Here is a 23,392-nt window from a genome sequence, read left to right as displayed (position 1 = left end):
GTCCACTTGCGTTATTATGGATTCTTTTAAATATGAAAATAAGAAACATTTAAAATGTGATTCAATAACAAAAAATTATACAGAAATTTCAGGAACACCACCATTGAACACACAGGTACTCGGTAATTACTTGCTGGTTGGATGAACATACCTATTGAAAATCAGTAGAGTGAAATGGATGAGAGCATGGGTTGGGATCCAGATATCCCTGTGTTTGGATTCTATCTCTGCCATTCATTAGCTGAGTCTGACCTTCAACAAGTGACTTAACCTCTCAAGGCCTCAGTATTTCTTACAGAAATAAAATGAATGACCAATGCCTCCCTAATAGTTAGTTATATTAAATGAAAGATATAGGCAAATAAAATATAGATATATTTTATCATGTATTATAATATCATATATTATTTCCTTCATGTAATTTCTGCCTGATTAGGAGCAAGTAAGGATGAATCATAAGTGCTGTTATATTTTCAGAGATATAATATAGGTAACTATATATAAATATAATTACATATACGCATATGTATAGAGCACCTGCACAATGCCTGGCACATAGTAAATGTTTAGTAAATGGTGGTTCCTATTGTGAAAAGTAACACAAAATACTCTGAGAGTTTGACTCTTCATTTTCATATCCACAGAGACCCATTTTGTGTACCACATGCCAGTACATTTCATGTCACTGTACAGGGAGGGGTAAAAGAATTTGTGTCACTGAGATTTTTGTGGCCTTAACATTACGGGAAAGCATTTAACAGGTATGTAAGTGAATTGTGACAGAGATTCAACTTGTGAAATGGCTAACATCTATTGAGTGTATGATGATTAGTCATTCTGCAGAGTAAATACTGTGACTTAGTATCCTCTCCAAGGATGGCCTGCTTCCTACTTTCTTAATTAAAAATATTAAATGTAAATGTTTTATTGAATTTCCCAGACTAGAATAGAATAGCAGGTATTTGGAGTGAGAAAGGCAAAAATGGTACAAATTGCTTCAAACTCAGAGACTAAATGAACGTGCTCCCTCGGATGACCAAAGGTTTCTTCCTTTTCAGTTTTCTGGCTTTTTTTCCCCCCTTTCCTTCTAGCACTTCGAGTTTGTTTAATAAAGTTGAGAATTTTCACAAAGGGCCTTATGAACACGTGTTATTAGATTTTAAATCTGATTTGAAAGTGCCTCTCTCCTCCTCCGTGTGAGTAAAGTGACCTTTTTAAATGGAGGGAAGTGGGTTTAGATGACAGTCATGATAAATGCGGTCATGTTCACTCAATAAAATAAGGCCCAGTGCATTTGAGGATAAATCAGTGAAATGTACAGCCCCACCTGTCTGTCTCCATCATTCATTTCCACTGTCACTTTCACAGTGGCTGATGGATCACAGTTGCTGTAAAATTAGACAGCCTTTAATCTCATTTCATCCTGATTAGCTTCTCTTTACCCTTTCCCTCTAACTCACTGACTGACACGCTAAAAACTCACACCGGGCTGTATATGAACAGGGAGTACAAACTTCTCCTCCGGTACCTGCTTGTGAGGGCGAGGCCGGCGAGCATCCCTAGAGAAATCTGGAAGGGAGAGGGCATGTCTTCCTTGTTATTTAAAAGATAATCAATAATTGCGGTACCCAGTGCCATTTTAAGCAGATGTTTTCTCTTGATCACTGCCCTCTTTATTTTGCTTTCGTTCAGGTTTAATCAGAAGTCAAAGAAATGAGGTCTTTTGCAAAACTCAAACATGGATTTCACATCGATTTTTTTCTAATAGATTTGGAGCGTTTTACATTCAGGATAATCCCCAAAAGTTATCTGTGTGTATTTGTAGCCTCTCAATTCAGAAGAGTTGAGTAAATAATAGATCAGAAGAGACAACAATTCAGGAATGAAAATGCTGAAAGAGCCAAGAAATATAGCATACAAGGTTTTAAAACAAGAGTAAAAATGGGTAAATAAATGAGAATATCTTCAAGCAGCCTTTACGTTAGCATTTCAAAGACTTTCTCGTATTTTGGAGGTTTCAGTAGTTAGTTTAGCTCAATAGCTTCGTTTGTTTGCATAAAGCATAACAATAGAGGTAATCAAATGAGAAAGAGGCTTAAGAATAAATTATGTATTCTTTCCTTCACTTAATTACTGCCTGAATGGGAGCAAGTAAATGGACAAACACAACTGTTGTTCTATTTTCAGGGTCTGAGCTTTATTATAAAGCTGGACTTCCGGTTAAAAAGAAGATAATATGATTTTTTATTACTTATAAAATGTGGGCATTGAACTGACCAAAAATTTTAAATAAATATTGGAAGACTGGTAGTCATAAAGTAAGTTGGTTGTATCAGTGGCCGCTGTTCTTGCACGCATGTCTCATATGAGTATACGCTTACAGGTGACAATGCTGTAAGTTTACTGCCCAGATGGCATTGTGATAAACCAGAGTAGCACCAGGCTATGCACAATATACATAATATATGGGTAGCATAGTTTTGTGTTTGGTATAATCCAAACAATGATGAGTTAATTTAAGAAAAGAAAAAAAGATGTTCCAAACATATCCAGTCACCCAATTTTAGTTGCTGTGTGAACTCAACATATACTCTGCCCCAATGGACTCTGAGAAGTAATGCCTGCAGGAGCTATGTGGTTAAAAGCATTTTCCAAAGAGATAACTAAGGGTTGAGGGGCAGAAGGACGTTGCTGAGGTGACTCCCTAAATCAGTTGACCTCATTCATGGGCCACACAAATCCATGGCACACCCAATTTCTACATGATCCCAGAAATCCAGGGTTTCCATACCCATGTCTTCTCCCTTGTGGCTATAAGTTCGAAAATAGTGAATATTCACAGTAAAAGTGAAAACATAATAAAATAATGAAAATTCCTAAAATCTTTCAATATGAAGCTTAAATGACCTGATTTGCTCTTTCAGAAGCTGTGTTACAGGTTTCAAAGCTATGCCTGTTTCTCCTTATTTTTGTTTACATATCTTAGCCAGCATAAGCGCATTCTGAGAAAAAAGATAATAAAAACAAAGTGAAATGAGATATATATCATCCAAAGTAAACTGGGTATAAGATAGGCTCGTTCTGTCTCTCTCTCTCTCTCTCTCTCTCTCTCTCTCTCTCTCTCTCTCTCTCTCCATTGGCAAAAGAGTACAAGCTGGCCCTGACTCATATTGATTTCCCACTGCACTGGTTTCTTAAGTGCTCTGTTGATCCGTGTCAAGCAATAAGTTCCCTGCCTGAACATGCATATCACCTCCCCATTTGTCCTCACCTAGATTTAAGGTGCCCATATGATGAGCTGAACAAGGACATCATTTTTCCTACTGGTGTCACTGGGCCCAAACCACTGCCTGTGATATGATAACGAACGCTGTGTAAGTTTGCGTTCACCATATGATATAATAATAGCAGAGACTGCCACTGGACTGCACACGGGGTGACGGGGGTGTCCTATTCTTGTTGTGTGTGTCCCCAAAGAAAATGTAAATGAGAACAGATCCAGCGAAACCTTTGGTGGGTTTCTGGATCACTCCGCCCTCCTCACAGCCACCACATTTGGGGCAGAGCAGGGCAGGGCGAGGGGAATGGGTATTTATGATGTCCCTGAAAGTTTTTATCTTTGTTCCAGAAGAGCTCTTAAGCAGATAGATAGAAAATGTGTGATTTTGCTGCTAATGACATTGTACAGGAAATTAAGCGTATACATTTGGAGAAGGCATTAAATCAGCAGGACCTTAATTTAAAAACTTAACACTGTATGGAAATTCAGCTTGCTCGTTGCTGTGGAATAGAAAGCAACCAAGCACCCTGAGTCTGTTTATGGAAAGATTGCCAGCAAGCCAAGTTTGGGCAGAGCAGCTTAATGGCTCCAAGTGGATGCTGGGTTATTTCTTCCAAGAAGTAAGCCCCAGCCCTGACCATTTGGGAGTGTCAGTCATGGTTGTAGACTGCACGATCCCCATCATCAGGCAGGTGAGGAGGACTTAAGAATTGAAAGCAGCCCGACAGGTTGTTCTTGACTAATTTGCAGAATCACATTATGTAAAATTAATCAAAAGGGGTGGGGTTGGCAATTGCTGGGAACACACCGCTGAGCCACTGTGGATTGGTGGGTGCCCCACTCTGCCTGTCTATGTGCTTTTCTTCCTTCTGACTTAGTCTCACGTTTTATACATTTTGGTGAAAGCACATAACTAGTGAGCCAGGGTATCAAGTCCTAAGATGGAAAATTTTATGCGTCTTTTTTTTTTTTCTCAATTCCAGTTATGCCATACAACAGTGCCCATCACTGCGTTGTGGAGGTGGAAAACTTCCTGTTTGTGTTGGGCGGAGAGGACCAATGGAACCCTAATGGTAACTATTGAACCACTTAACAGTAGGTGCTCGACACGTCTGTGTGTGATGAGAGGTGCCAGCGGCAGTCCATTTTTGTAATTACCGTGGAAAACATATTTCTGTGCAGCAGGGACAAACGAAGTAGTCGGTGAAGTGGGCTGGCAGAGGACACACGCAGCAGTGCATTCACTCATGGACTATCTGGGGATTTGGCTCCACCGTGATGCCCAGCCCCTCTCCTGATCCATCCCCTGAGGAGTGCCACCAGTGTAAGCCCAGACTCCCTCAAGGGAGGTAGCAAGCGGCAACTATTAAGAATTCTCACCACCTTCTCCACCACTTTTCTCCCGTTTCATCAGGATAATAATATGCCGTTTCAATAAATAAGCGTTATCTGCTGTCACGCTGTACATGACCTCAGCTGAAGTGCCTTTGCAGCGTTCATTACTTGACACCTGTTCTGGCTGCTGCATCTTCTGCCAGGGCTTCGTCCACAGATTATCCACCATCTTCCCTGTTGATGCGATTACTTCATAACTGTATCACAAAGAGAAATCCAATATTTGAATACACTTCCCAAGTCTAATGTAGGGAGTACACTAAGTCTTGCAGAACACGCAAAATTATCAAGATATTTTTGGAAATCTTGCACGTGAAGGAGGGGTTGCAGTTGTAGCCTTCTGTGTAACAGAGATCATTATGAGTGAGAAACCATAAAACAGCTTGCAGGTACACAGTTTTGCTTTAAAACCCCAGAACAGCCAGCTGAAATCACATATACTGCATATATTTTATGGTGAATGTTCTCTTTCAGCATCTGCACAAAGGCAAATTATAGAAAATTGTTACATCTGTTCACTCTAGAAAATCTTAAAGGAAAACAACCCAGGCCACCCTCCAAGAACATGTCTTTGAAGGGAAAGGGACATTCTTTCTCCAGATCAGCTTTGTTGGTTCATATCTTTCAGTTTTGGAAAGATGGTTCCGGGGCTTTGGGAGAAACAGATTTGGATCAGGAACTAAAATATTTAGTATCTCTCCTCTAACTTATCTTTGCAATGGCTGATTTGATATGTTAAAACAAAACAAAACAAAAACGCTGGCCAATATACAGCCCACTGTAAACTCTCCATTTCCTGTTTAACCTCTTCTTCCGAGGAAGTGATTTGAACAGAATAGAGCGTTTGTAAGGAAACAGTACACAGCCAGCAGGTTTATCTAGAAAAGAATCTGTAGAACTTCGTTTTTGGGGTTTTGTTTGTTTGTTTTCTTGAAGGCCAAATGAAAACTAACACATGACAAGACGAGGCTGGAAAGTCCTGTTTCTTTCCTTTTTTTTTTTGTTTTGGTCGTACTGTGCGGCATGTGGGATCTTAGTTCCCCATCCAGGGATAGAACCCCTTGCAGTTTTTTCAGAACTCTAATGGAAAACTGATGAATTCATTCATCAGTTGAACTGATGAGGATGATTATAATTTTTTTTTTTTTTTTTTTAAACATCTTTATTGGGGTATAATTGCTTTACAATGGTGTGTTAGTTTCTGCTTTATAACAAAGTGAATCAGCTATACATATACATATGATCCCATATGTCTTCCCTCTTGCGTCTCCCTCCCTCCCACTCTCCCCATCCCACCCTTCCAGGCTGTCACAAAGCACCGAGCTAATATCCCTGTGCCTTGCGGGAAGCGCAGAATCTTAACCACTGGACAGCCAGGAAAGTCCCATGGAAAGTCCTGTTTCTAATGATGGTGCTTTCTCAGCCCACCTCCGTCCCCACGTGGGATAAGCCTCTGCTAAAAGACCAGTCTTGGGGCGACAACTCAGTTTTCACAAATCACTATGAACCTCCCACTCCTGTGAGACAGGCCTTAATCAGCAACACAGAAAACCCGCTCCCTGGGTTTACCCCTGTCCCCCACCCCTGCCCAAAATAACCTGCCACTGCTTGCTGTTCAACTTTTATCAGACACACAACCGAGAGGATGGGTGGGGGGATTAGGGGCGAGGATAAGGGACATATTCCTTCCTCTCGTCTAGAGAATCGAGATTTTATCATTGAGCTAATTCAGATTCCTATAAAACTACACCATGCCATTGGACCTCACTGATCTGCCCCCCCAGCCCCAACTCCTGAGAGGAGCAGTGATTCAGTTTAAATCCCTCAACCAATATGCTGTGAGAAAAGACTACAGAAAGCACAGCATGGCATTTCCTGTGGGGGCACCTTTCACTGCCACCACTCAGCATGCTCTACGTGAAGACCTGCGTGACAAGTCCTCGTCAAACCAAAGTACTGAGGCATGGTGTGCTTTGAACAATTACTTCTAATGCCAATCATATGATTTAATGTGTCTCTTTTGCTTTAGCCGCCAGGAGGCTCAAAATTGAACTTTAGTGAAACTTTAATTACTATATTTTGTTTACTTTTAGCCTCCATATGGGCCTAGCAGCTCACAACTCTCTCTCTCTGTAAGACCCTTATTTAGAACGTTGGGAGTTCCACCTGCAAATCTGAGTCATTCCGTCCCTGACTTGTTTCGCCTTTGAGGTCATTTAGTACAGATCTGGGTGAATACTGATGAGCCACTGATTAGCATCTCCTAAGCACAGGAGAATTGGTCACACTGTGAGGCAAGCAGGCCAGTCTTTTGTACCTCATGTCACCCAATCAGTCATTGGCTGAGGCCTTCCCCCAGGTGGGGGTGAGGGTGGGCAGTGAAGTGGCCTGTTCAGCTGAGGGCAGTTCTCTAGAGAGGGAGCAGCTGTGACCATGAACAACCAACAACCATCAGCTAGGGAACAGGTGTACCAATCTGGTAAAAGTATCTCAGCTAGGTACCAAAACACACATCCAACACCATCCCTTAAATGGTTTCCATGGACTTTCATATTCCATCCATCTGGTCAACCACAGCTGACCGTTTTGGTATTAGTCGTAGTATTTATTGAGTACTCATTATTTCCCAGGAACTTTGCTAATCACTCATCTGTATCATTTCACTTAATCCTCACAACCATCCCATGAGGCCTGTTGCATGATTGCTCTAGTTTTACTATGAGGAGTCTAAGCCCTAAGAGTTTAAACAACTTGCCAGGACACATAGCTTGCAAGAAGATGAGTGATTCCAATGTAGGTCTGTGTGACTCCAGAGGCTCAGCCTTTAACCAGTGTATCACACTCCCCACCTCACATAACCTTATGTATTTAATTAGATACTAAACAACAATTGTGCATTTGCCTTTGATCTTGTGAAATTAAATCAGTATTGTATCACCATGGACAGTGGCTCTTACTGGCTCCCAAAGAGCTCTTCATTATTCCCCATTTAGAAAACCATGAAGGGACACCATCATCTCAAAAATATAGGATTTTCATTTTATAATACCTCATACGACTAAAAAGGAAGCAGTTAATACCAAAACTTATAAAGAACAGCAATCCTGGGCTTCCCTGGTGGCGCAGTGGTTGAGAGTCCACCTGCCGATGCAGGGGACACGGGTTCGTGCCCCAATCTGGGCAGATCCCACATGCCGTGGAGCGGCTGGGCCCGTGAGCCATGGCCACTGAGGCTGCATGTCCAGAGCCCGTGCTCCGCAACGGGAGAGGCCACAACAGTGAGAGACCCATGTACCGCAAAAAAAAAAAAAAAGAAGAGCAATCCTATAATAATATACAACATGCTTTAATTTCACTACTGACAGGGAGGAAAAATTTTAAATCCATGAGTTTAAATGTTATGTATACATCAGTTCCAAAGATGAAATCTTAAGTTAAACTTTAGTTCTTATGAAAATGATGCCTGAGATACATGCCTTTGAATGAAATACAAAAATGTACATTTCAACACATGCTCATAAAACACAAATATGTACTCATAAAATACAAATATAATTTTCTTTACGGATTATCTTGATTACAGGACCAAAATTTGAACTCATAAAACATATGAGTTACTGGAAATATAAGCAGGATACATACATTTTGTTTCTACTCAGCTATAGATATTAACTCCTATTAACTCCCTTCATGTCATTAGTGATAGACTGCATTGTAATATGCTAATATACATGCATATATTCCTTCAGTGCTCCAACTCACAGAGAACCAATTTACATTTGTCACTTACTGATGATTGACTCCCAAAAAAACTGCCTGCGGGGGATTTCCTTGTCTTCTTGCTTCCTTCCCCTCCACCATTGGCTGAAAACTGCCGCCCCTGCCCCATTTTACCTGTCTCCCAAATGATAGTCAACAACAGGGTCTGGTGACAGGACATCATCAAAAAAGGGAAGAAGTGGAGGAAGGGTTAGAAGAAAATGGAAAAGATGAGAAGAAACTAAAGGAGTGAAGAGTAATCCAAAATTCTATTGCATGTGGCTACCCCTCTCAAGCTTCTAAGTGGTGTCGATGAAAGCCACAAGGAAGAAATGAATATCCCCATTTTATCTCAGTTTCCTCACTCCACCACACTCATTCCTTCTGAGATTTATTATCCCCTCTGCACATCCTTTGCCAACTTTAGAACATTTTTCTTCTTTTTATCTTCCCATCCTCCAACCCTGCCCTTTTTTCACACCATTGTCTCTGCCTCTGGAAACCCTTTCTTCATCGTCCATCAAAATCACAACAGTCCCCGCTTAGCCTTTTCTCTAGTGAAGTCCACTGACATTACCACCAATAAGCAAAGCATATAGCTGATTTCCACTACCAGTGCTCAGCATGAGAAGGCATCTGTCCCATTGCTGAAAGGAGGCATATGTCTTCCTCCAAATGGAAATTCTAAACCACACTTCACAGAGAAACACTCTTATACGTGGCGTGTATATTCTACATTCCTCTTAACAACACTGATCTTCAGATACATTTGGGAATTAACCTTGAAACCTGACTATCAAGAATGGCTTTTTTCTACAGGGAGATGATTGCAAATTCTACAAAAGCTTACTTATAAACCAACTCTAGACATAATTCTTCCTTGGGTTGGAGCCTCCCTTTGTGGGATCCAAGTCTTTTGGGTCATACTCACTCCTGGCACTCTTAACTCTTTCTGCAATCCCCAAATAAAACTTGACTTACCACCCAACCAGGCCATCCAAACCCTCCCATGCAATCCTTGGAACTCATGATCTCACATCAACAAGATCCCTATAATCCTTAAACTCTTCCCTAAATGGTCCCTTCAGCTTCTTTTCTAATCAAAGCCTGGCTATTCTCTGAGAGGACTGTTTTCCCAGCCACCCTCTTCAATGGGGACTATGTTCTGTTCCCCACCCCCGCCCTTATATTTCACATTATTGGAGTCCGATAGCTTTTCTACTTCTTCTTCATTGCCACTCCCACATCCTTAAAACTCACCACTTTAAAGGATGTCTTCAGATTTTACCACCTGCTGCCCCTTTATGTGGCAGCTACCCACTGTTTTCCTGGAAGTGCCACCTCCTTCACTCTACCCTACCACTTTTTCATTGTCCATCATCCCCTCATGCCCTTACTTCCCTCTTTACTGAGCTTATATTCTGTTGCCCATCCGTATAATCACATTAGTGCATACACCTGCAGCCCTCGTGTCCTTCTCTCCTATGATACTTGCCTGGTAATGCCCTGGTCCTGGTTAAACCCAACTTTCTTCCACCTCTTCCCTCCCCCTGAGCAACTAAATGTGGACGTAGAAAACCACACGGCCATGCTGGCTACTAATGACCCATGCTGGCTACTAGCCAACTCCACTAAGTTTCCCTGGTCAATGCACTCTTCCGCCTTCTGAGTTAATTATTTCACACCTTCTCTCTCCTCAAATACCTTTCTCCAAAACCTCCCTCCTCACTCTCAGCTGATAGCCTTGCTTCTTAGTCCAATGAGGACAGAAGCAATCAAAAGATAAAACCTGCATCTTGCTACTACCAAATCCATTGCTACCCGTATATTTTAGATAAAACATATCTCTCTTATTACTGTTTCTGCCCCAACTTAAAGCCTATTCCTCATTCCCTACTCAAGGACTTTGGGGTACTTCTGAACTGAAAAACACAACCAAGAACTAAATAAAATTTTCTCTCGATGCTGCATCTTCCTGCTATAATCTTCTTCTTTTTATGCCAAAAGTCCTAAGAAGCATTGCTTATCCTCTTGCCTCTGCTTTCTTACATCCTAGTCTCTCCTGAGGAGTCCCCACGCAGGCTTTCATGCCCTCCTGTCCACTGATACAATGCTTGTCATGGTCACCACCAACCCCCATGTTTCCAAATCCTATGGTCAGTTCTCCGTCGCTCACTCTTTTTGAAACACTATTTGACTTGGCTTCTAAAATACCACCATACTTTTCCTCCTGCTTCTGACAATTTCTTTTCTTTGCTAGTTTTTCTTCTTCTCCCCCAGGGCTCATTTCCAGCACTCATTATCTTGCATTTCCATACCCTTTCCCTAAAGAGTTTCATCTTGTTCTTTGATTTTAAACAATATCTCTTGACTAATGACCCCAAAATTTGCACCTGCAGCCTCATTTAGCCAGTGGCCTACCAGCCGCTTATGCTTTGAGATCCGATAGTCTTCTCAAGGTTAAATCCAAAACAGAACTCATGGCTTCTCTCCCTAACCCCCCAACTACCCCTGCCTGGTCTTCCCCACCTCGGCAAATTGCATGACCTTCCATCCAGTTCCGCTGGCTAAAAACCTAGCAGTCGTCTTTAATTACTCACTTTTTCTTATACCAATGCTCAGTCTATCAGAAAATTTTATTGGCTGTGCCCACAGAATAGATCCCAAACTCGACCATATCTTGCCTCCATCTCCACTCAAGCCAGCTCTTGCCTTGACTGTTGCGATGGCCTCGTGACAGGTCCCCCACTTCCAGAGCAGCCCTTGTACGGTCTAGTTTTTTACACAACAGTCAGAGTGATCATGATAAGAGGTAAATTAGGCCATGTTTCTCATTTGCTCAAAATTTTCCAGTGACTTCCTAATGTTCTTATGACAAAAGGAGAAATTTGACACCAGTCCACAAGACACATCGTGTCTGGACCTTGATATACTTTGACTTCTGTCCAAGTCACCCCAGCATTCTTGCTGGTTTTGAATGCATGGCCAGCCCAGGGACTTTATACTCACCTTCCCCACTGCCTGAGACGCTAATTCTGCAGATATTTGCGTGGCTTGCAGAAGATATCTGTGAGCAGGTGACCACCCTACTGAAACTGGCTTCCCCTCTATCAATCCCTGCTTTATTTTTCTTTCTGGCATTCGGTAAAGAAAATATAGCATTATTATATATGTATTTATTTACAAGTCTGTGTTTATTTATTTACAAGAACGAGGAGTTTGTCTTTCTCGTTTACCAGCATATTCCCAGAACCTAGAACACATAAGACACATAGTGAGCGCTCAAAATATATTCTTGCAATTAATAATTGTGTTGTGTGTACATGCCCGTGTGAGTGCGTGTACACACACACACACACACACACACACACACACAATCCTATCTGTTTATTCCCGTGGTGAAATTTGGTACCTATATTTCAATGGTTAGTTACACATACATTAATGAAAAACAGACTTTAAAGTTAAGACCTCAGGCGCTTTAGATGACTGTCATCTCAGTTGCTACACAGAAAATGGAATACACACTTTTGCTCCTATTTCTTGCTTTGGTGTCAATCTGTATGTAAAACAAGATTCATTTTCATACCTTGGAGGCATTACTGTGTTTCTTAGGCTCAACAGAGGAGATAAGCTGGTTAACCAGCTCTGAGGACGCATGTTTCCCATTTCAGTAAATGTACTTGTGATACATTACAGCAACTGTGCTTTCCCCAAATGCACAAACAGAACTTGCATGACAGTCATAGCCTACAACTGATTTCCTAATGCAAACTCTTATGGTAGTGATTGCTATTGTTTCCCTGGAGACAGAGTGGACTCTTCCACTGCTAGAATTCTTGGATCATTTAGAAAAAGGTTCTATCCAGATATATCACACAAGTTAGTCTCTGGAACTGATTATGTATAGACAATAACTTCATGTTTTTAAAACCTATAAACACCAAAATACAGAAATTTTACCCTAACTTTGGTAGTCTGATAAACATACTTGCTTTTATTATTATGGTTGATTTATTTTTATTCCAACTCATCCCCACCCCACAGAAAAAGTGGAGGAGAAAAGAAGAAAGAAAGGAAAAACATTTGAAGGGGCACATAAATTTTTCTTCTGACTTATCACTTCTCATACTGTGTTAGGTAGTCCCTCTACTTAATTCATCTGTTTCTTAAACCTGAGAACAGAGGCATCTTATAAAATACTTTTAAATGTGCAAAACAACAAAGGAATTTAAGTTTTAAGTGTCTCAAATATATTTTTACAGGAAAACACAGTACAAATTTTGTCAGCAGATATGATCCCCGATTTAATAGCTGGATACAACTTCCGCCCATGCAAGAAAGGTAAGTGTCTATTTCTTAGGTCTGAAACATTTGTGGCTGCTTTACTGGAAGCAAGGATGCTGAATGGTTTTCCGTGATAAGGTACGCTAAACAGAGCCAGTGAAAGTCACAGGAGTCAAATACAAAACCTGGCCTGGCCAACTTCGACTAACTGCCTTATTAACTCAATGGAAAAAATAATCAAATAAGTCAATTATTTGTCCCAATGGAGGAAGAAAAAATTCGTATGACTTGTCTTCCTTTTTTTGTTACTAAAGTTCACTTTTTTACTGAAGTATAGTTTCTATACAATATAAGTGTACAATATAATGACTCACAATTTTTAAAGGTTATACTCCATGTATAGTTATAAAATATTGGCTATATTCCCTGTGTTGTACAATATATTCTTGTAACTTATTTTATACCTAATAGTTGGTACCTCTTAATCCCGTACCCCTGTCTTGCCCCTCCCCCCTCCCTCTCCCAATTGGTAACCACTAGTTGGTTCTCTATATCTGTGAGTCTGCTGCTTTTTTGTTATATTCAATAGTTTGTTGTATGTTTTGGATTCCACATATACGTGATATCATACAGTATTTGTCTTTCTCTGTCTGACTTATTTCACTTAGCATAATGCTCTCCGTGACTTGTCTTCCTTTTCCACGTTGAATTGGTTTTTGTTTCTTGTTTCTTGTTTTTGACAAACAGAGCTACAATTTCACTGGCTATTCCACTCTTCTTAGTTATAATATATTTAAATCTTATCATTGAAATATAAAACACCATTCTCACAATGATACGTGTGTACTTTGATGCAGAAATTTCAATATTGAAGTTTTTAGGTCTCACAATCTCAAATTCATTGCATTTACCTCCTCAAATATCTCCCCATCATACATTCAAAAACAGTTGATTTGTTAGCTTACAAATAAAAGAGTTTTGCAAAGTGTCCTCTCATTTTTAATGTATGCAGTGTTTATCTCACCCAGTTCTCCTAGTATCAGAGGACAATAAGGCAACTATGTTTATACATATTCAGTTCTCCTGACTGTTACTTAGGCAGGACACCATGTCTTGATATGCACATGTAAATTCACATACTAAAGTTTGAACACTTGGTTCTTTTCAGATAATATCTCAACATCCTCTTGAGCAAATTTTCCATTATAATAGTCAGGATAAGCTGCAACCTGTTTCCTCTTCTCGATTGGACTAAGAAATAATTTTCTTTCTTATTTCCTTCCTAACCTTAACATCTCCTTCTTTAAAGATTTAATCAGATTACACTGAGATCAAGTTAAATCCTTAATCATAAATTCAAAGTTAAAAAGAAATGTTCAAATCATACCATTCCTCAAAAAGGTACATTACTACAGAAAGAATGAATCTCTGCTGTAAAGAAACAATATCTAACTTCCCATTCCATATAAGCATATTAAAACTCTCTTTCAGGAGACTAAAAGCTATGCATTGAAAATGATGAGGCATAATATAGTCTAAGGACCATAGACACTGTTAGGAATGTCCAGTTGCAAGGTACCTCAAGAAATTATTCTGAGTCAATTAATATCCTGACAAACTTCTCAATCCTCCTGTTGTGTATACATGTATATATAAAAGCCTCTCCTGATGTCTTTCTCCAAAGTACCTTGTTTCTCTCCTTTTGGGGTTATTTTCTAGTTGCTGTTATGGTAGCTGCATCACTTTACCCTTTAATCAAAACCATTCCAAAAAATTTTGTTAAAAAGACATTTTAAAAATACACATCAATAACATGTTTGAAATGTCAGCATCTCATCACTATGGTCGCCTTCGCTGGGGGCTGTTCACCATGATAATTAACCTTCACGCCTTGGGTTTGGGAGGCATAACTCACGTCACGGTCAATTATCTCACTGTAGAGCCCCTAAGGATGAGAAGTATTGCTGCAAAACCTAATTAGTAATTTTTTAAAATGTGTATTGTTTACTTGATATTCTATAATGACTTCCTCTGAGGCATTATGGCCTATCATGGCAGGGTCCTACTTAGACAATTTTTAGCAGCTCATTGACCTGATAAAAAGACCTGCCATGGTCTGTCGGCGCCTGGCAGCCACCGTTGACAGGATGGACTGTTTAACGTTTCTTTCGAAGTCATTATGGTATATCATGTCAGGTCCCTAGTAAAAGAAGTTTTTTTTTAGATTTAGAACAATCAACTCGATAGACCAAATAAAGAGCTCCTTCCAGAGCTGAATGGGAAAAGGCAGATCTCACAAATGCCCAGTCAATCTTCTAGCTCCATATCTCCTATGGGTTGGTTGACCGAGGCAGCAATCCATAACTGAAAATGAAATTTTTCTGTCATCGTCGAGCTTCCATTCAACATAGCAAGTACAGTTAGCTACCAGCATGGTTTAATTGGTGATTAAACAAAGAAGGGAAAAAATACTAAAATATATGAAATATCCTTCAGATCAGAAAAGAGGTTTCTTGAGACATTTAATTGAGTTAATTTTGCATTGTATAGATCATGAGTCAAACTCACCAGAAGTTTCCCACCTCCCTCCTTCCATTAGCTGCTGCCTAACTGCTGAGAAGTTACCAAACTGATTGAGAATAATAGAAACACATTGAAAGCCACCTCTGGGATCACCCACTCTCACAGAGCTGGCTGGGCAAATTCCTAGGATTATCTTACCTAACCAAAGCTTCCAAAAGAATATAATAAAAGTGCAGAACACCCTCCCAGTTCAGCAGAGAAATGGGCATGTGACCTCCAGGCTCGCTCAACCATAGGTCAACTCATGAATTGTATTGTATGCCTGCTGCCTATGAGGTTACTGACAGAAGTGATTAGACAAAAATACAAAGATAAATGTAAAGCTGATGAGTTGTTTTGGTCTCAGATTTAGGATTTGATTCTTCAGTAAGAAGAGGGCAAAAATGAACACTTGGATCAATAAAAATGCTTTGGTGACTTTAATGTTGTTTTCAAAAAAAAGTAGACATTTTAGGTATTATTCTTGTGGAGATGTTACCCCCTGGCTAGTCTTGGAAACAGAAAAGAAAAAGAAGGGAGGGAGGGAGAGAAAAAGCCATTTGGAGAGCACCAGTAACAAAGTTTAAGTTTCACAGACTAGGTGAAAAGCTGGAAGCAAATGCAACAAAGATGTTTCCAAATTTAAATACTATGTTTCTAGCAGCCTTACAAGAAACAATGGGAGACAATATCGTGTTTAAAAAAATCTGTTGTTTTTAACGTGCTGGTAGAAGTCAAAAGTTGAAACTGAGATACAATCTCAGTTTTCTGACCTAAGGGTCAGAAAGAAGTTTTAAAGATCTGTACAATACACAGGTTTAAAGTATATTTGTAGAGGTCAATGGTAGTCTTTTTAAACTTATCTCAATTCATTGAATATCCTCTCTGGCATTGGGACGGGGGTGGAGGGGTGGAGGAGGGAGAGAAGAACAATTTGTAATACAAATAGTGTAATTCCATTAAAAAATCTTCAGTAATCTTGAGCTTCCTTCCCCCCCCCCCAAATAAAACAGCCTAATCAGGTGTGCTCTTCATGTGGGTAGGTGGGGCAGGGAGCATTCCCAGGAGAGACCTGGTACAGTAAAATTTTAGCCTGCAGCAAATGTTCACAGTTGCTGATAGACCATTAACTATCCAGTGTTTCTATAATGCATTTCGGTGAATTCTCACTTTGAGCATGCAAGGGAATAAATCAGAGACTCAGAACCTTCGCTATTAAAATTTCTGCATAAAAATGCACTTTTAGTCAGGAAGTGAAACCTACTGATTTTTTTTTCCCCCGTTCAGAACCTAACAGTGACACTGTGTGGATAAAGCTAGGAGTACACAGAGCATCAGATTAAGAACGCCTGGGCTAAAAATTGAGAGTTCCGACAGGCTCCCTCGTGTTAAGAGAGGAAGGAAGGAACCAGAACAGAAAGAGTGAGAAAACTGAACTTTAGACAAGATAAAAGGAGTTCACACTGCCAAAAGAAGATCTTTCTCTTATTCTCCACTATCTAAACTTCATTAAATAGGGAATTTTCATACTTGTCATGACTAACATTTTTCTCTTCTAAACCAGAATATAGTACATAAGACATAGAAGAACTCAGAATATAGTATGTTACCCGCATGGTCCAAACTATGGGATTGGCCCACTAAAGATAGCCTATTAGTAAAATTAGTAAATTAATTATTTCAGACGCTCCAAAACCTGTCATAGAATCATATGGAAGAGGGATACTGACCTACCCTGGTGTCAATGATGCAAAGAAATATCTGTGTTACTTTAGTACAGATTTTTGTAGACATGAATCGGTCTTTTCAATCAAATATTTTAACTTGAGAAGGTAAAAGCGCTAGTAAAATAACCTTGACCTATCATATTCAATAAGAGAGCAATTGAAATCTGGTTAGAGAAATGGAAGGAACCAGTGGTCCATCTGTGTGCACTTAATTTTGCTATTGTTATTAAACCTAATTTTATATTTAGATGAGTTTTTACTTCTTTACACCAGGAAATCCCAAATTTTTTAGGTTATTAATCCCCTTGATAATATGATTAAAAACTTCCCCCCAAAATCTTTCTCCAAACATATTCCAAAAAATGCACATATATACATATACATATATATATATATATAATATATGACATTTTATTAAAAAATTCTTTTTACAATTTCAGAGCTTCATATATCCCTCAGAAGACATGGGCCCAGGATAACAACAACCCTTATTTAATGAAATCTATCTCACTTGCTCTTTATTCTCCTTCCTACTTTTATCCTTCTCTCTTTTTCCTTTCATCATCTTTCTGTGTTTCGCACAGCACATATTTCTTTCAAAACCATCAAGAAAATATAGGAAAAAAAAACATAGCCAAAATATTACTCTCAAACTATCAATGATGCTAACAATTCTAGGACTATCCAGAAAAACTGAACCTTACGATCTAGCAATCCCACTTACGCATATACTGGATCCAAAGGAACCAAAATCAGTAAGGTGAAGAGATATCTGCACTCCCATGTTCATTGCAACATTATTCACAAGAGCCAAGATATGGAAACAACCTAAGTGTCTGCTGACAGATAAATAGATAAAGAAAATGTGGTGAATATATAGAATGGAATATTATTCTGCCATAGAAAAGAAGGAAATCCTGTCGTTTGCATGACAAACATGGATGAAACTGAAGGTGATCATGCTAAGTGAAATGCCAGACTGAGAAAGACAAACACTGTATGATATCACTCATATGTGGAATCTTATTTTAAAAGTCAGACTTCAAGAAACAGATTAGAATGGTGGTTGCCAGGGGATAAGGGTGGGGAAAATGGGGAGAGATTGGTCAAAGGGTACAAACTTCCAATTATAAGTAAATTCTGAGGATCTAATGTACAGCATGGTAACTATAGTTAATAATACTGTATCGTTTACTTTAAATTTGCTGAGAGAGTAGATCTTAAGTGTTCTCACAAGAAAAAAAGTTACTACATGAGCTGGTGGATGTGTTAATTAATTTGATTGAGAAAATCATTTTACAGTGTATGCACAAATCAGATCGTCATGTTGTACCCTTTACGTGTATTACAGTTTTGTCAATTATGCCTCAGGAAAGCTGGAAAAAATAAAATAAAACTGCATATATCACCATCCATAACATATGCCATACATTTATGGTATAAATTATATAAAAACACTAAAGAATTTAGTCATCACTTAAAATACTATTCGGAAAAGTTTATATGCAAACATCTTGATAGCTGATCTTTAAAACCTTTTAATCCAAATAATATCAACCGATAGCTCCTGAGCATGAACAAAACGTTGGACACTATGACAAACACTTTACGCGTGTGTTCACAAATAACCCCGTGAGGAAGGTACCATCATAATCTGTATGTTACAGATGAGCAATCTGGGGCTGAGGGGGTTAAGTAACATGTCAAAGCCCACACACCCAATAAGTCATATAGCCAGACAATCTGATCCCAGAGAACAACCTGTTCATCAAGATGCTATATACTGCTTCCCAGAGGTTTTGACACTTAGTAAACACAACTTGGAGAATCTCCAAACAATATAGGTTTACCTGATTTAAAACCTCTAGGGCTCCTCATTTTGCTGTTGACATTGCCCAAGAGTCTTGGCATCAATTTTTATAAAGACCATTAATTCAATAAACATAAATTATGTTCTCTGAGGGGCTTGGCACTTTACGATTGTACTTTTTTCAGTATTGAACCATATGTTATCCTTATGAAGTATATTATTCCAGTAGCATGAATGAGAAAAAAAGAAGCAAAAGGTCAAGGACTTGCTTAAGATTTCATCCTAGTCATTCCTAACTCCAAATCTTTGAGTCCTCTTCCAACCTCTTTTCTCCCTCAGCTCTCATATATTATTAGTAACTAAGCCTTACATCCTCCTTTAAAATATCTTGCATCACCTCTTTTCATGTCTTCTACTAAAATTCTAATTCAGGTCCTCAATCTCTCACTCCTAGATTATATTCTCCCTCAGAACTGGCCTCCCTGTCTCCAGTCCTTTCAACACAGCTTGCATGTCTTTTGCCTTTGATGGCAGGTGGGATAACTTAATAAGTAGTCTCTCTTGAAAAGAGACTTTAAAATACCCTTATAGGTTCCTGAGAATCAACACCAAAAGCTACACAGATGAAGTTCCTAATATGGGTTATATAAGAGCAAGATTTCAACACTATATTCAGTTGAAAAAGTTTCTCTATTTGCAGTCGTACTGGGAGGAAAAAAGAAAAAAATGATAATGGAAGAAAAATTTTGATGATGTAGTTCTCTTATAAATTGGGAACAATGACCCTTGAAGGACCATAAAGAAAGTGAATGTCAAGATAATTTATTATTGTTGCATTATCTACCTCATTTTTCACTTTGTCTTACTGAGCTGTGATATCCTTACAAGGTACCAAATATCCCAAACATTAGTGAACACTTTAACAGTGTATAAAAAGCAAGATAAAAGAGCTGAAACAAAGAGTTTATGAATTTCTCCTCTACTGTGACTTTAGTATCCATAATCTTAACTAGCATGGGCACTGCAGATGGTTGCTGTATAAGGTCTCAGATTTAGAAGGGAGCTATATGTGTAATTTCCAAAGGTCTGCACCCCTTTCTGAAGCAGGCTGTCCTCGCTTCCCGTAACTGACTGGGCTCCTTTTGTGATTTACATTGGGTTGTTTTGTTTTTTGGTTTTTTTCATTGTAGAAGAGCCAGTTTCTATGCATGTCGGTTGGACAAACATTTATACGTTATTGGTGGACGGAATGAAACTGGCTACTTGTCCAGCGTGGAGTGTTATAACCTAGAAACAAATGAATGGCGTTATGTGTCCCCTTTGCCACAGCCTCTGGCAGCTCATGCGGGAGCAGTGCACAATGGGAAAATATACATTTCAGGCAAGTCATTCATCCACTTTGTGTTACAAAGTTCAGTTCCAAGGCATTTTCTTGACTTGTGTGTCTATGCTTAATTCACAGGGGGTGTACACAATGGAGAATATGTCCCATGGCTATATTGCTATGACCCCGTCATGGATGTCTGGGCTCGAAAACAAGATATGAACACAAAACGGGCCATCCACACTTTGGCTGTAATGAATGATCGCTTGTATGCAATTGGAGGAAATCATTTGAAAGGTCTTTTTTTTTTAATCACAATAACATTTGCATCTCATGTTTCTTGCTAAGGGGGTTTCTCGTTAGATAATCATAGTTAACCAAGTAAAAAGGTTGACCAAATAAAATCTACTCTTTGCAAATTAGCAGTACCCTTGGGCAAGCACTTATTTTGGCTCTCCTGCAGATAGGATTATTTTGAAGTTACCACATACATTAAAGAAATGAATAATGATGTCTACAGAAAATTAAAAAAACTAGAGCATTAATAACTGAAAAGCACAAACAATTTGTTGTAACAATGAATTCAGTAAAATAAATTATTCCTTATCACCAAAATTATAGTAATGGATTTTTTCCAGAAAATTGTTTTTGTAATAATCATAAAGAACTTTAGTCAGAGAAGCACAAAGAAGCGTGTATGTGATTTTTCTTAAAGAAAACGGTAGAATTTCATGTCTAAATTTAGAATTATTTCTTTGAAGAGTTGAATATCAAGCCATCTATGATTCTCAATTCTTTCCATTTGCTTTTTTAATCAGTAACATTTAAAGCAGAGTCTTTTTAGAGCCATATTTTGGCTTGTTTCCCTCCTCGTGTATGTATGCGACTGCAACTTTTTGTTGGTTTGTTTGCATGTGTGTAACACTGAATTTGACAGGAAAGCGGAGAGACCTGTGATACTGAGAACATTATTGAACTGCTTTGAGCTTCCGTTTTCTCATCTGAAAATGAAGAAGGTGGTCAAGTTGTTCTCTAAAATCTCTTCCAGCTCTGACTGTCCATGATCTTTGAAATTGAACAAATTGAGAAACAGGCCATCTGGGTATGGCACATAAGGCGATTCTGTGCATTTATTTTCCAATCATATACCCATCTTAAACCATGAGTTAGATATAGACATTTTTTCTCTTTTTCATAATACATATTTACCCCTAAATGTAATAAATACTGGACAAGTATAATTTTTAAATAAGTATTTCCAAGTTCATATTCAATCAGAAATGACAATATTCTGGTCTAGATCTGCTTCTCACCTTAGAGGTCTCCTCAGTGGAAGGGAATTTATCTTTACTGCTTCAGACTCTTCCCATTTCATTCTTTTCTGCTTTCATTGGTGCTCTTTCATTTCAATCCATACTCCATTCATTCCTTTACATCAACGTATTTTATATTAACTTTGTAGCTTTCTGCATTAAAATATGACTTCTACTAATTTCTTTTGCACAAGAATGCCTAATATTTTAGGAACTTTCAGTATTTAACGTTATACTTGGACAGAAAAGACTTAGGTAGTGACAACCTAAATGAAAAATAGCACATGCACATCAGAATTAGGTTAGCTCAGGAAGACATTGTGAAAGGGGGAAAGTGTATGGATTTTGCATCTAAGCCTGGGTCTGAATCCCAGTTATGTACTTAGAGTTGTGTGATCTTACTCTAGACATTTACCTCATGTCTGTAAAAAAGGGGTAATTATCCTTTCCTTGGTAATTGTGAGGGATATAGTCAACGTATGTACTCGGTACAGAGAAGGCACACATATCCTCGTAGATGCCACTAGGGAAACTTGCCCAAATCCCCATTTCGTATAAATGCTTCCACAATTATCATCAAACTCTTAATGTTAAAGGAAAGGATTACATCACAGGGTCGCAGTAAGCACATTGCTCTGTTGCTCCCTTATGTGATTTATTTCATGTAAAAAGTTAGTGGCCTGCGCATAGCACAGGGAGATCAGCTCGGTGCTTTGTGACCGCCTGGAGGGGTGGGATAGGGAGGGTGGGAGGGAGGGAGACGCAAGAGGGAAGTGATATGGGAACATATGTATATATATAACTGATTCATTTTGTTGTAAAGCACAAGCTAGCACACCATTGTAAAGCAATTATACTCCAATAAAGATGTTAAAATAAAAAAAAAAGTTAGTGGCCTCAAATAGTCTGTCCACCACTTCAAGAGTGAAAATTTTTCTGATTTTTGGTCTATCTCTTTAATTACTTTGAAGAGACCAGTATGTTGACTAATTTACCATATGTGTTGTGATTGTCAGCTAGCAAACATCCATAGCATGTGTTTAACCATTAAAAAAAAAAAAAAAATCCTTAAGGGTTTGGTCTGCTCGGTGACCCTGAAGCTCCCATTAAGGATTTTTCACTCCCTAAATGAAAGGCAGGGCTTCAGTGGAGTCTGGGGAAATGAGTTGTTCTCTGCAACCTAGTTACTGCTCCAGCCACTGAGAAATTTTATCAAAAGTGGGAAAAGTCTTTCAGAGGACGATAGCCCCCTACTCTAAACCTGGATCCTTAGTAGATGCTGGAAACCATTCACATCATCACAGCTGTTTATACATATAGTCAGACTGTAAAGAAAAGAAAAAAGTAAAAGATTTTGAGAGAACTGAATATTCACTTAAGAAAAACAATAGGGCTTCCCTGGTGGCTTAGTGGTTGAGAGTCCGCCTGCCAATGCAGGGAACATGGGTTCGTGCCCCGGTCCGGGAAGATCCCACATGCCGCGGAGCGGCTGGGCCCGTGAGCTACGGCCGCTGAGCCTACACGTCCGGAGCCTGTGCTCTGCAACGGGAGAGGCCACAACAGTGAGAGGCCCGCGTACCGCAAAAAAAAAAAAAAGAAAAGCAATAAAGTTTAGTCTGTAAAAGTGTGACCTTTGAAGGCTGCTCACCCGGATTCAAATCTCAGCCTATCTAATGGCTGTATGACTAACTCAGGTCATTAACTCCCTCTGTTCCTCAGTTTCTCCTCTATAAAATGAATATAATGGTATCTATAGGATGCTTAAGGGGGTTAAATGAGCTCCTTTATACAAAGCACTTAGAAAACAACCAGCTTATTGTAAGCAGTCTATAAAATGCTTGCTTTAGCTATTACTATTTTAAATCTTTTTAAATAAGGTTTAAATAAACCTTTATTGATACTCCAAGGTAAATCAGCTTTTACCAATGACATCTA

At 39.1% G+C, this 23,392-nt stretch overlaps 1 protein-coding gene across 1 annotated transcript in view; it reads left to right on the top strand.

Moving 5' to 3' along the window:
• The window catches only part of KLHL14 (kelch like family member 14), a 102,501-nt gene that overhangs the window by 73,815 nt on the left and 5,294 nt on the right, over window positions 1–23,392 (top strand). The window contains exons 4-7 of the mRNA XM_024757963.1: window positions 4,264–4,353; window positions 12,700–12,778; window positions 20,011–20,201; window positions 20,283–20,441. Of these exons, the coding sequence (XP_024613731.1) occupies window positions 4,264–4,353; window positions 12,700–12,778; window positions 20,011–20,201; window positions 20,283–20,441 (519 nt within the window). The remainder of the gene's footprint in view (window positions 1–4,263; window positions 4,354–12,699; window positions 12,779–20,010; window positions 20,202–20,282; window positions 20,442–23,392) is intronic.

This window comes from Neophocaena asiaeorientalis, unplaced genomic scaffold (genome assembly GCF_003031525.2).
Source record: "Neophocaena asiaeorientalis asiaeorientalis breed wild unplaced genomic scaffold, Neophocaena_asiaeorientalis_V1.1 scaffold126, whole genome shotgun sequence".
Taxonomy (NCBI): Eukaryota; Metazoa; Chordata; class Mammalia; order Artiodactyla; family Phocoenidae; genus Neophocaena; species Neophocaena asiaeorientalis.
This window is presented reverse-complemented; position numbering and strand designations above follow the sequence as displayed.